Source organism: Megalopta genalis, unplaced genomic scaffold (genome assembly GCF_051020955.1).
Source record: "Megalopta genalis isolate 19385.01 unplaced genomic scaffold, iyMegGena1_principal scaffold0023, whole genome shotgun sequence".
NCBI lineage: Eukaryota > Metazoa > Arthropoda > Insecta > Hymenoptera > Halictidae > Megalopta > Megalopta genalis.
In genome coordinates this window covers 640,876-655,437 of record NW_027476093.1, presented here as the reverse complement: position 1 = coordinate 655,437, position 14,562 = coordinate 640,876, and the positions used below count along the sequence as shown (strand labels likewise).

The window sequence follows — 14,562 nt, the reverse complement described above, 5'->3', positions numbered from 1 at the left end:
ATTGTTACTATTATTATTACTATTACTATTATTACTATTATTATTACTATTATTATTATTGTTGTTATTATTATTATTATTATTATACTGAATAATTCACAGATTGAAAATTTAAGATTTAAGATTTAACTTTCTCTCTTGAGGCGTTTTTTAAATATAAAATTTCTGAAATAGCTTATTCTATGGAATGTTTATTTTGCTGATTTTAAATATTATCAGCTCTATGAGAACATTTTTTAAACAAGTCCCTAAGAATAACATGCATTTCTATCAAAATTCAACGGGAACAGATATTTTTGTACACAGAACATGTGAGTTGCAGGTTTCATTTTGAATAAGTATTTATTCACAATGAATATGTAAGCAAGAATTTTATAAAATTCTTGTAAAGAATAAATATATAAAAATAAATAAATATATAAGCAGATATATTATTTTATTTAATAAGTATACAATATATATATATATATATATATATATATATGAATATATACAATAACATACAATATATAAGAATTATATTTATTTATAAAATTATATTATATTATTCTTACTTATACAAGTAAGAATTTTAAGTTTGCTGTGTCAATAAATTCACGTTTATTTAATTAAATTCATTAGTATTTTTATGAGAAATTAGAAACGGTTCGCTTTCACCTCTCTGATAATCGCTTATATTCGTTCAAACGCGAGAACACTATATTCGAACTTCGTACTCTCTAGAACGTTCCAGCGACAAATCCGTATCGCGCGAGCGCGTTCATCGTAAGTTTCAAAGATGCGTTTTACGTTAACGGAAAATTTACAAGCATTACGAGTAGAACCATCGATCATGTAAACGTTATTTGACGTTGCCTCAATAGCGGCGAGTAAATAATCCGTCAGATAGTAAACTCTCTATCGAATCAAGTGCTGTATTACATCAGAATCATCCAATGTAAAAAGTGCATCTAAAAAAAAACCCGTCGCTCCGTACCTTCTTCAAATAACTCAATTTTTAAAAATTCTTAACAGCGGTTACTTTCGATTAGATTAAAAACAAAAGAAAAAAAGAAAAAATGATATAGTTTACTACATAAAACAATATTTTGATGAAACAACATTTTCGGAATTTGAAAAATTCATTCGGACTGGTATCGCGACTATTTCCAGTCGATTCGTATTTTAAAGTTAGGTGCCTCAATTATCGTGATCAGTTACAAATTATATTCAATTGCTTAATATATTATAATATATTTAATTATATATTCAATATAATATATATATATATACATATGCAATTATATTATATTAAATCCGGTTCGATGCGAACACGCAATAAAAACTTACAATCCAATATCGGTTGTGACTTTTTGTGCTCAAGTAAATGCACAATTTCACGGGTGGAAAGTTTTGATACACTTCCGACTCGTCGGTGATTTATGAATAAGCCCGTAGATACCGCTATTAAAATTCTCGACTTTCACGGATGCAACACCGATCTTCGAAATTCACCCGAGAATGTTTCATAATCATCGGGACAGGGTTCGTCAGGAGGTCCCCGGAGCCCTTAATAACTCCCGACCTCGGAGGCGTGACTCCACTTTTTCGTCTCGTTTCTTCTCGTCCCATGATTTCTCGGAAAGACAAAAGTTAACGGTCAGAAGAATTCCTCCGGAATCTCGGCGTACACAGACGTTACTCCGTCGGCGGCCATTTTTCTGCACACGGTTTCTTCCCTTGTGATTGACAGACGTTATTTCCCCTCGACATGCGCTACCTTTTTAGCGGTCCCGGCTCGGAATCGGCGGCCATATGGCTCGATACGAATGTAGGTCACATGCAGACACGTGCGTCTTCCTGAAGGTAAAAAGCAATTATTAGTCCCTGGTAATTTGGCGTACCGATCGTGCCGGGATGCGTTGAAAAATTCCGCGACAACGCCGCACAGTGACATTCTGTTATAACTTTTGAACCATCAAAGATATTGCAATGAAATTTTCACCAAAAATATTTAAAAAATAGTTATTTTCAGCTATAGATAATTAAATTTTTTTTGCATTTGTTAAACAATAATTTGTAATTAATTTTCATCGACATTTTTTTGTAAAAAAAAAATTGTTTAAATATAATGTTACAAACTATGTGTAACATTGCAATAGTAACGTGCCTGGAATTACTAGCGGGTCTTCGTAACCAGTGTGGGTGCAATAAAGTACGCGTCCCAGAAAAATGTCTCTGTATGCATTAAATCCTGAAGCTGCAGATTTATCGAAACAATAACAAAATGATAAGATTAATTAACGTACTCTACATTTTATCAAAATTTATTTACCAACTACATACCATGCATACAGAGAACTTTTTCTGGGACGCGTACTTTATTGCACCCACACTGGTTACGAGGACCTGATAGTAATTCCAGGTACGTTAGTATTGTAATGTTACGAAGTTTGTTTCGTTTACTTATATTTTTCATGTTATATGGAATAATTAAAAATTTTAAATATCTGTCGATTTACAGACGAAGAAGCGTTCTGTAATACCGACTGGAACACAGAGAGGTTATCTTCGATATCTTTAACCTCAAAATAACGTAACGTTGATATCTTTGAAACGTAATAATTTGCAATCTGGTTCGTCTTGGTATGTAACTTTTACAGAATTATGCAGAGGAAAGTATCCTGAAATTATACCGTTTGTCCGAAACCGTGATTCCTTGGGCGTCAAAAGCTATTCCTTGTCGAATGTAAAGAATTTTTACACTTTTTGTATTTTAATAAACATTATATTTTTCATATATAGGATACGATAATCTTAATTTAAGCTACTGTTTCCTAACGAGAAATATTGCCTCCTAATGTTAAAAAAGAAAGCAAAGGAAAAAGTTAATTAGGTTCGTCGGGACATTGCGAGGAAAAGAAGCATATTTTTTGGCGCCAAATGTAGCGTTCAAAATGTTCAACTTTAAATCGTCGTATCTATTACAATTTATGATCATTTTTATTAATATTTCCACTTTCGAGGGTAATGGACATTTAACCCTTTGCGCTCCGCTGTCCCCTCTCGTGGGACATCGTAATTCTAGCATATCACTCGGATGTCCCCTCTCGTGGTACATTAAAGTTGATTAGTGATTACGGGGAATTGAGTTATTCCAGCGCAACTTTTTCAGACATGCATAAAATACTCGAAAATACTATATAAAAATACTATAAAATACTTATAGCAGCATAAAATACTCGAGCGTACAAGTTAAGGGGTTAGAAACGTTGCGAGGAATATTGTAACAGACCGCGGATCTTTCGCGCGAAATAAAAACATCGTTGCGCGTTAATTTCATAAAGTGAACGTCGCTCGGAAATCTCCGTCTTTTTTTAAATAATTTTCATTTACTTGAGAAACGTTCTTCGATTTAACGAATTTACCTCACGTTTTAAATCTCTCAGCTACTCGCTGTTTTTGTACATGCGTGAAATGCGCAGTCTAATTATTACAATACGCTTCGCGTAACGAGATTTTATATTACGCGCAGCTTTCGCAGCATTATTACCAAGTTTATACACGTGTAAAAAAATTACATGAATATCGGTTGAATTCTTAATAACAAATAACGAAATGAAACACTTTCGAGAGAATCGTTTTCCTTGAAACGCGACTCTGGATATGCCAAAAAGTTTCGAGGTTATGCACAACGAAAACGAGACGAACGTTCGCACGCAAAGAAAATCCGATATTTCATGTGCACCAACCTGATATTTAGTTACGTCTCTGCAATTAAGTGTCGATGAAATCGTCGTCATCTCTCGGCAATCCTGTTTTCGCATTTTCCAGCACGAAATCCACGCGGCGAGAAGCAGCACATGATCGCCATGTGTCGAGTCAATGTACAGGGTGTCCCAAAAATGTCTCGCAATCCGGAAATGGCGGGTTCCTCGGATCATTTGAAGCAACTTTTTCCTTTACAAAAATGTTCTCCGAGGCACCGTTAACGAGTTATCAACGAAAACGCAGTGACCAATAAGAAACGAGTACGGCTGACGCGAGGCGGCCCAGCCAACCAGCGCGCGAAGCCCAGTTCCGCTCATTGGCTCGGTCGCCTCGCGCCAGCCGAGCTCGTCTCTCATTGGTCACTGTTTCTCGTTAATAACTCGTTAACGGTGCCTCGGAGAAAATTTTTGTAAAGGAAAAAGTTGCTTCACGAGACATTTTTGGGACACCCTGTATAGTAATAATAACTATAACTATAGTTACTATATAGTAATAAATATCAAGTCACTATATCGGCTTACTATATCGAAAAAAAGTAAAAACTGATTTATGGAATTGGATCCTTAAATTTGTAAATAAAAAGCTTACATAAACCTAATGTATACTAATATATACGTACACGGTGTGGATCACGTAGACCAAAAAGAAGGGTTAACACAATAATAACTCGTTAACGGTGCCTCGGAGAATATTTTTGTAAAGGAAAAAGTTGCTTCGAATCACCTGAGGAACCCGTCACTTTGCGAGACATTTTTGGGACACCCTGTATAAGGAAGCGAGCCGGATCGCTTCCTCAAAATCCATCCGTCGCACACGAACGTCGACTTCGTGTCCGAATAGAAGCCGTAAAGAGCTCCTCGCGATTTGCATGAACCGCTTGACCGCCATATTTAATAAACCAGCGGGCCCGCGTGGGCTGCTCGCGTACTGTTTTCATTACCGTGTTTTCGTTATTATTAAAGAAGCGTGATTCACGCGAATAACGTCGCACAAAGAAACCGGCTGTGTCGGTTGATGAATCTGTTCCGCTGCCTCCACTGATCCCCCTTCCCCTCCGCCTTCTCGATCTTCGACCGGCCGTTATAATCGCGTGCGATCGATGCGTGCGCGTCCTAACGCGATAATGTAAGCGCTGCTGTCACTCGCGGAGTCGGCTAGAACGACTTTCTCCGAATCGACGGATAGCGCGAGCACGTTTACGCCTTCGGCAGTTGTTCGTCGCGTGACGCAGCCATGAAAATATCGCTCATCGCGCGGAATAATTTCCGAGTGGCGATATATGCGTCGATTAGACGGTGAGCTCATCGACGATGGGAAAGGATTAGCGATCGAAAAGGAGCCGGATTGAGCACGGATCGGGCGAACAGTCAGAGCACCGGCATGCGGAGACAAAGTTCGAGTGTCCGGTGTTAATCACGCTGACTTTCCTTAGTCCTCTCCGGAGAATCGCGGCTAGACACGTTCGAGTCTTTATGTATTCAATACTTTATGTACCATTTTTGTGTATTTTTTTTAAGACTGCCTCTTCAAGATGTTCTTCGAATATTTACTTTTGCCATCGTTCGTCTCTTCTCTTCACCGGTGGCCGAATGTCTAGCTTGCGACAACTTGTGAATCATTATAGCGTTAAAATTCTTCTTTATTGCGAGCGATCGGAGAGAGATTTAGCTTTAATTTATTCTTCGTGGGCGAGGATTTTTTCAATTGCTAAGAATACTTTTTACAGAAAGCTAGATCGATTTTGTATAAAAAGTTAAATGACAGAATATAATCGGATTATGTATTAACAATTTATTGTAAGTCAAATTAGTATTAAAAATTTATTGTAAGTCGAATTAGTATTAAAAATTTATTGTAAGTCGAATTAGTATTAAAAATTTATTGTAAGTCAAATTAGTAATAAAAATTCATTGTAATTAAATTTTATATTAGAATTTTGTAACGGTAATTTATAATTAAAATAACAGAATATAATAAAACTATATATTAAAAATCTATTGTAATTCAAATTTAAAATAAAAATTCATTATAATTAAATGTTATATCAAAATTTTGTAACGATAATTTATAACTAATATAACAGAATATAATCAAACTATATATATATTTATATATATTAAAAATCTATTATAATTCAAATGTGTAATAAAAATTCATTATAATTAAATCTTACATTAAAATTTTGTAATGATAATTTGCAATATAACTGTAATCTGTTGGAAAATACAATTTTCGTCATCTATAATAGTTATTTTCAATCAAAAACTATTTATTTTCATTTATAATGCTTATATGTATATAACCAAAGAATGCTAGTAATTTATAACCTCTAATTTTTAGTAACCACAACACAGAGAGAAGTTCCTTTCTATATTTTCTCTCAAATTTAATGTCGCCTAGCCGCTATGCGAACAAAAATCAATTTATTCTAAATACTTTTCACCAAAATCAAATTTTAATAACACAACTGAGCCGTTTATTTTGAAAGTGGCATAAGTCACTTTACCGTAATGAAAAGTGATGATTTTTTAATGTATATTCGAAATTATTTATTCTGAGAAAAATATAATATATATAATATATAATATACATATAAATATTACTATATTACTATATTATAATATATAATATTACTATACTACTATAATATATAATATATATAATATATATTATGATACAAGTAAATTTTCTCGAAAGTCAGCATCCATATTTTTAAACCTGTTAAAACGCAAACCCTTAAATATATCGACTTAAAAACAAAGTGACTTTATTCCACTTTCAAAATAAACGGCTCAACTGTTACTCTCGGTGTCTGTCTTTCCCGAACGTGTCCGACGTTTACGCGTGCCGTGTATCGGCCAAACACTCCATGGCAACGAATTCCACTCGATCCTCGGCTTTCGTGGGCGAAGCTCGCGACGGACTCGGATCACGTGTACCTCGCGACGCGAATCAAGAATTTCGGTCAGGATGCTGAAGTTCCAGACGGCGACCAAGGAGGACCAGAAGCTGGCCGCGTCCATAGAGCGCCGTCGGCAGACGGACACCGAGAGGAAGCAGCGGATCTTCAATCCGCGATTCCGGAAGATCGGAGTGAGTGAGAAAGATGGCGCAGTTCATTGACGCTCCGTCACGGGTACGCCGCGAACACGCAACCGGGCCACGCGAAAGAAACACGGCGTTGTCTAGCCGGCGATATACACCGTTGACGATTTTTGCCCGTGCTGTTCGCAGATAGACAAGGAATTCTTGGACAAACAGGTCGAGGAGAAGAAGCAGCTGCGCCGGCTCGAGCAGGCCCGGGAATCCGAGCTCGACGAGAATTTGATTCGCAGCAGCGGCCTCGCCTTGCTCCTAGAGAAGCAACAAGAAGAGGTAAAACTGTCAATTACGCGGCGCGGAGAGAGAGATAGAGAGAGAGAGAGAGAGAGAGAGAGAGAGAGAAAGAAAAAAACACAAGCGGCCGCCGGCCGGATGATTAATCGTCTTCTGCGGTGCCGTCGTTTTAAAGATCCCGAACGCACGTTCAACGTTATCGCGCCCGTTGTTTCTCGAGCGCTTTTTCAACGCGACGCGTCCACCGCGAAACCGAGGTCTATTTTATACGGGGACTACCGGTCGGAAATATAAAACACCGGTATTACGTCGGTATTTTTCGGTTGTTGCTTGCGAAACTCTTGTAGAAAACGGAGCAAAAATATTCCAATACGACGTCACGCTATATACACATATATATAGGTCTATTTAATTTTTATTTTATATATATAGGTATACGTTCATTTAATTTTAATTTAATTTTAATTTTATATATATTTTATATATATAATAATTAATATTATATATTATTAATAATATATTTATTATTAATTATTTATTAATAATTTAATACTATTTATTATTATTAAATTATATAATTATTTTATATATATACGCAAAGTACATATGTATATGTATATATATATATATATATAAATTACTTAGACATTGCTGTCATTTTGTTAATACAATAAAATTCTGAAAAACCACAGCGATACGTTTATATTTTACTTTGACGGCGACGACAATATTTTATATATATAGAATATTGTTTATACATGTATATATGTATACATATATATATTCATCGGTAATTGTTCCGATTTCTCTATTTCATTATACTTCCCAAAATATTTTAAGTATAGATGTAAAGCCGACATTTCACTGTCAATATTATGTTAGCCAATACCGAAACCGATAAGCAATACCACAATTACATATTACAATAGTTATAAATAGTCGTCCACGTCGCGGTAAGAACAAACGAAACATCGTTTTTACGACAGTAAATGCACTATGCTTCATTATACGAAAATATATTGATATTTTTGATATCAGTGTACAATATTAAATCAATATTTTTGTAGGTTAAATTAACAGAGCTTATAAACGTATTTTTAACAATATCTTTATAAGTTAAATTAATAGAGCTTATAAACGTATCACATGAAATCTATCATCTTATTAACCTTCTTGTAACGAACAAATTTCTTGCAGTTTGTTTTGCAGAACGATAAAACGTCAAATCAAGATTAATTGAAAGTTAATATCTACCGCATCACATCAAAAGGAGAATCGAAAAAATACCGCTATCTGTTTCGGTCTTGGTATTCATATATGCAATGATTTCGGTGATATATACAGAGTGTCCCAAAAATGTCCCCCAATCGGGAAATGATGGATTCCTTGGGTTATTTCAAGTAACTTTTTCCTTAGCGAAAATGTTCTACGAGGCTTCGTTTACGAGTTATTAAAGAAAAACCGTGACCAATGAGACGCGAGATCAGCTCGCGCGGCTGAGCCAATCGGCGGAACTGGGCCGCGTCGCGCCAGCCGAGCTCGCCTCTCATTGGTTCACCGTTTTTCTTTAATAACTCGTAGACGAAGCCTCGTAGAACATTTTCGCTAAGGAAAAAGTTTCTTGAAATTACCTCGGGAACCCGTTATTTTGGATTGCGAGATATTTTTGAGGCACCCTGTACAATGCTTTCGATATTATTATCGGTTGCCTCCGTTGACTTTGCAGGAGCGACGAAAGATACACGTCGAGATAGAGCACTTTCGTCGATGCTATCAGCGACCGGAGGATCGCCGGGACTACGATCTCTACGATCCGAACTCTTTGAAGAAATCGCTGCCATCGGGATTCGGAGATGGCGACTCGAGCTGGGCTCAAAAGTAAACGCGGTGGCGCATGGTTAAATTCACACGAGAATAGATAGCTGAGTTTGTTATTAGTTAGTTAATTACTACGTTTAATATCACAGATAGCTTATTTATTAATCCAATTACCGTCGTCTGTCTGTACTAAATTTATTAATCAGTAGAATCTCAGCTGTCGATTGACGCCACGATCATAAAGTTAAGTCGAGAATAACTGAAAATCAAATTTGCTCGATTGTTGATGACATAACCTCAATGATTAACGTTCTACAGTAAATTCTCCCTAATCGACGCTCAGATTGTGCACAAATATTGACAATTTGGTCAGAGTTGTTGAATAACTCGCTTGTTTTTGAAGATACGAGAAAATGCATTAGACCAAACTTACTTGGTATCGGGGGGCACATAATCTGGTATTACCCATTTTTCTGTAGGTGGAGGCGTCAAGGAGATATGAAGGTCAATTCTGTTTTTTTAAATCGAAGAGTAAGTTTTTTTACTTACATTCTGATAGAGTGTTTCGAGGCGAATACAATGAACTATTATGAAGGTCATTCAAGGTCACCCAAAGTGACACAGAAAAGCAAAGCTAAAGGACAGTAAAATGGCAAATAATCGCACAAATTTGTTTATAAATCTAATAAAAAAAATAATGTCATCTATTTACTCGTGTGCAATTTTTATCGTCATAATGTAAAAGCTAAGATCAAGTCCAATGCAACGACCACAACACTATGACAATATGACATTTAGTACGAAAAGTCCAGAAATATTTACGACATTTCTAATCCTTCGCTGAAACGTATAAATCTCTGAATTTTTCTTCAAATTATTTTCTAAAACAGATAATTTAAAATTAACAATAATGTTTGAGGATACAGATCAGCGTACAATGTGATCGAATGTTTGTTTATCTTTTGTGACCCGTGTCACGTAATACACACACGTGATACACAAGTATTCGAGAAGTACTCTGAGACAATTTATTTTCTCTTGCAGTTGACTTTGGGTGAACTTGAATGACCTTCATAATAGTTCATTGTATTCGCCTCGAAACGCTCTATCAGAATGTAAGTAAAAAAAACTTACTGTTCCATTTAAAAACACAGAATTGACCTTCATATCTCCTTGACGCCTCCACCTACAGAAAAATTGGTAATACCAGATTATATGAGCCTCCCGATACCAAGTAAGTTTGGTCTAATGCATTTTCTCCTATCTTTAAAAACAAGCGAGTTATTCAGGTGACCTGTTTAAAATTCCCCACCCTGTATATATATAACTATAAAAACGTATTGCAATAATCTTATCTCCTCTTCCGAGATTCTCCATTTTTATCTACATTATGAGCAACAAATAGAGAGAATTTACTACGCTGATTTCGCCGGTGACATCAATTTTCCGACATCGTCAGGTGCACTAGTCACTTTTTTACGATGGAAAAGATGCCCGTTACGCGAGTATTTACATACCGGCTTCCGATTTCATGTAAATTTAACCGTGCGCCGCGGTATATGGTCACCGAGAGAGTGGAACGACGTTAAACGTTTTGATCGATCGACTATGCAGATTCCGGAGCGAGGAGGGCTCGAAGGAGCGGTTGAGGGCCCAAAAAGAGGAGACGAGATACTGGATAGAACAACAAAAGGGGGAGCGTGTGAGGATCGAGAGAGAGCACCGGGAAGCCGAGAAAGCGTACCAGGAAGCCGTCATCTCCAGGGACAAGCGTGCCGCGGCATTAGATCAGATGGAACGTGAATGCCGTCGAAGGTTGAACGAAGCCACCGCAAGATTCAATCGAGCCCTGGTAAGGCTTTCTCCTATTTAGTCCTTCATAGAAACGGCAAAGAAAACAAAACGGCCCGGTGAACCGTCAGCGAGACAGATAAGAATCTTCATTATCCGACGATTCTATTTTCCGGCCGCGCGAGAGAGAAACCTTGTTCCTGCTCCCGATTCGAGGATCCAGCTGTTCCATTCTCGTACACGCGGATCATTGATATTTGCGGACGGCGAGAAAGTGAGAATTCAGATAATTAACGGCTCGGCTCGGCTCGGCGCGGCGGCAGCGGCGGTCTTCCGTCGCATTAATTGATTTAAAGTCCTCTCTCGTTAGCTTTCCCGGCCGACAACCAGCCGTGAAATGTCAGGGTTCAACAGCGCCGGTGATTCCATCGTTCTCGATATGCTTTCTGCATCGATGACGGCGCGATGCACAGCTCTGCTGTCACCACCTCCTCGGATTTTCCACCGGCGGGATCCTCGGTTTCAGGTTTTACAGCAAACACAGATTCGCAAAGGTCGACGAGTCTTTGAGAGAGTCCTCCGCCAGTTTTCCAGGCTCTTCGAACGATTACCTTGAACCGGTTGCTGATAGGGACGTGCCAATTCTTGATCTCGCATCGACTAGCGTTTAATCCGGTCTAATCTTTTTCACCCTCCTACGGTGTCCCCGTAATAGGCTTACACCGATCGCCTAGTCGAGTCACATAGACTAAAAAAATATATACATATCTTTGAGAATTGCGGTACGATACAACGTGTTGCTAAATCGAACAAATTACTATGTTAGTTATTATACAGGGTCTCCCAAAAATGTCTCGTAATCCAGAAATGGCGGATTCCTTGGATCATTTGAAGCAACTTCTTCCTTTACAAAAATGTTCTCCGAGGCACCGTTAACGAGTTATTAACGAAAAACGGTGACCAATGAGACGCGAGATCAATTGGCGCGAGACGGCTGAGCCAATCGGCGGAACTGGGCTTCGCGCCTCGTCGGCTGGGCCGCGTCGCGCCAGCCGAGCTCGTCTCTCATTGGTTCACCGGTTTTCGTTAATAACTCGTAAACGAAGCCGCGGTTTGCATTATCGCGAAGGAGAAAGTCTCTTGAAATTACCTCGGGAACCCACTATTTTCGGATTGCGAGACATTTTTGGGACACCCTGTATAGTAATAATAACTATAATTATAGTTACTATATAGTTACTAGTTACTATGTAGTAATAAATATCAAGTCACTTACTTACTATATCGAGAAAAAGTAAAAATTGATTTATAGAATTGGATCATTAAATTTGTAAATAAAAAGGTTATACAGGGTGGGGCATTTTAAACAGGTCACCTGAATAACTCGCTTGTTTTTAAAGATAGGAGAAAATGCATTAGACCAAACTTACTTGGTATCGGGAGGCTCATATAATCTGGTATTACCAATTTTTCTGTAGGTGGAGGCGTCAAGGAGATATGAAGGTCAATTCTGTGTTTTTAAATGGAACAGTAAGTTTTTTTTACTTACATTCTGATAGAGCGTTTCGAGGCGAATACAATGAACTATTATGAAGGTTATTCAAGTTCACCCAAAGTCAACTGCAAGAGAAAATAAATTGTCTCAGAGTACTTCTCGAATACTTGTGTATCACGTGTGTGTATTACGTGACACGGGTCACAAAAGATAAACAAACATTCGATCACATTGTACGCTGATCTGTATCCTCAAACATTATTGATAATTTTAAATTATCTGTTTTAGAAAATAATTTGAAGAAAAATTCAGAGATTTATACGTTTCAGCGAAGGATTAGAAATGTCGTAAATATTTCTGGACTTTTCGTACTAAATGTCATATTGTCATAGTGTTGTGGTCGTTGCATTGGACTTGATCTTAGCTTTTACATTGTGACGATAAAAATTGCACACGAGTAAATAGATGACATTGTTTTTTTTATTAGATTTATAAACAAATTTGTGCGATTATTTGCCATTTTACTGTCCTTTAGCTTTGCTTTTCTGTGTCACTTTGGGTGACCTTGAATGACCTTCATAATAGTTCATTGTATTTCGACACTCCATCAGAATGTAAGTAAAAAAACTTACTGTTGCATTTAGAAAAACAGAATTGACCTTCATATCTCCTTGACGCCTCCACCAACAGAAAAATTGGTAATACCAGATTATGAGCCCCCCGATACCAAGTAAGTTTGGTCTAATGCATTTTCTCCTATCTTCAAAAACAAGCGAGTTATTCAGGTGATCTGTTTAAAATGCCCCACCCTGTATAGTTACAAGTTATTATATGTATAGTAATAAATATCAAGTCACTCTCTCTTACTTACTATATCAAGAAAAAGTAAAGATTGATTTACAGAATTGGATCCTTAAATTTGTAAATAAAAAGATTATATAAACCTAATATATACATACACGGTGTGGATCACGTGGACCAAAAAGAAGGGTTAAAATAGCGAGTGCATACATCTTCGCGGTAACACAATACAAAGAATAACGCCTCTATATAACTTCTGTGGCATCGAGCTACGTGTTCCTGCCATTCCTTAACTTTAGTAATTCACAATGGCGGCGTCCGATTGCCGGATCGTAAATAAAAGCCCGCGTACCTTTGCGCATCGCGCGCATAAACTTTCCTTGAAGGTGAGCACCGTTTTCAGCAGGGAACAAGGTTGCTGTCATCGTCGAACAAACTCGATGACGTCAGCGTGCACGGGCCTCGATAATAACGCAACGGTTGTGATGCTGCGCCCTTGACTTTTTTATTCCAACTCGAAACGTTCGGGGAACCGCGTGGCGGCACGCGGTGTTCCAATATGTATACATAACCTCCTTTTCTGTTCCTTGGGACGACGGGGCAGGCGGAGGAGCAAGATCATCGCCGTCGCTGCGAAGCCCTCCAAGAAGAAGAGGACAAGAAAGCGGAAATCTACAATCACGTGACTGGGGACTTCTTGACCGAAGCCAAAGAGCAGGCGGAGAGCACCCGCGGACCGCAAAAGCCGCTGGCTTCACGGTACAAGGGTATGAGTCCCGAGGAGCTTAGGGCTATCAGAGATGCGCAGGCCAGCCAGATGCTGGAAATCCAGGTAAAAATGTCCGCGGAACCGTTGTTTCGCCTACATACACTCGGGCGACCTCGAAAGGTTTTGAAACAATGCCAAAGCATTTGGTCGCGACCCTGACGAGGCTTGAATAAGGGGGGAAAATTTGGCTGGTCCGAGGGAAACTTAGTTCTGTTTTCATCCCCTTCCACGTCTAGAAAATGAAATTGGAGGAGAAGCGAATGAACGAGGAATGGGACCAGTTGATGAATTCGCACGCCGTCGCCGCGAGCACGTACCACCGCGAAATGGAGCGGAAAAGGGCGTGAGTGTTTTTTTTTCTCTTGCCGAGTATGCGCGTCGCGAGAATCCCGAAGACACGCTTCAGAATATGTAATGCTTTCCAGGGAGATAAATAGGAAAATCGCGGAGGAGAATTTGCAGTTAGCCGAGGAACACAGATCTCATCAAGAGTATCTCAACAAAGTTCTCTATAAGAACGGACCAACTGCGGAATTCTTTGAACAATTTAACAGGGATGCGCGCTAAGGAAAAATTCACACTGGAAATGATTCAAGGATCTTTACTTAATACGAGCATACGCGTGTAATTCATTTATCGGATTTTATGAACGAACTGCGATTGATTACGACGAGGCAGATTTTTAATAAATTTACATGAACAGGAATTTCGATATTTTTATATCGCTTACAAAAATTATTTTTGTTTATTGTCTTATGTGTTTCTATGTTTGCAGTAGAGATAATCATTATTTGTGATCATT

At 38.0% G+C, this 14,562-nt stretch overlaps 1 protein-coding gene and 1 long non-coding RNA gene across 2 annotated transcripts; one reads left to right on the top strand and one right to left on the bottom strand.

Moving 5' to 3' along the window:
- Positions 1-419: 419 nt before the first annotated feature.
- LOC117217819 (uncharacterized) lies at positions 420-5,689 on the bottom strand. Its single transcript, XR_013035176.1, has 2 exons — positions 3,732-5,689; positions 420-1,839 (listed from the first exon to the last, which is right to left on the bottom strand). It is a non-coding gene; the product is annotated as an uncharacterized LOC117217819 (long non-coding RNA).
- A 941-nt stretch (positions 5,690-6,630) lies between these two features.
- Positions 6,631-14,466, top strand: LOC117217815 (RIB43A-like with coiled-coils protein 2). The gene is made up of 7 exons (XM_033465659.2): positions 6,631-6,843; positions 6,985-7,125; positions 8,813-8,964; positions 10,519-10,756; positions 13,596-13,823; positions 13,997-14,103; positions 14,186-14,466. Exons 1-7 carry the CDS (start codon positions 6,721-6,723, stop codon positions 14,325-14,327), a joined length of 1,131 nt encoding a protein of 376 aa, XP_033321550.2. The 5' UTR covers positions 6,631-6,720; the 3' UTR covers positions 14,328-14,466.
- Positions 14,467-14,562: the final 96 nt, after the last annotated feature.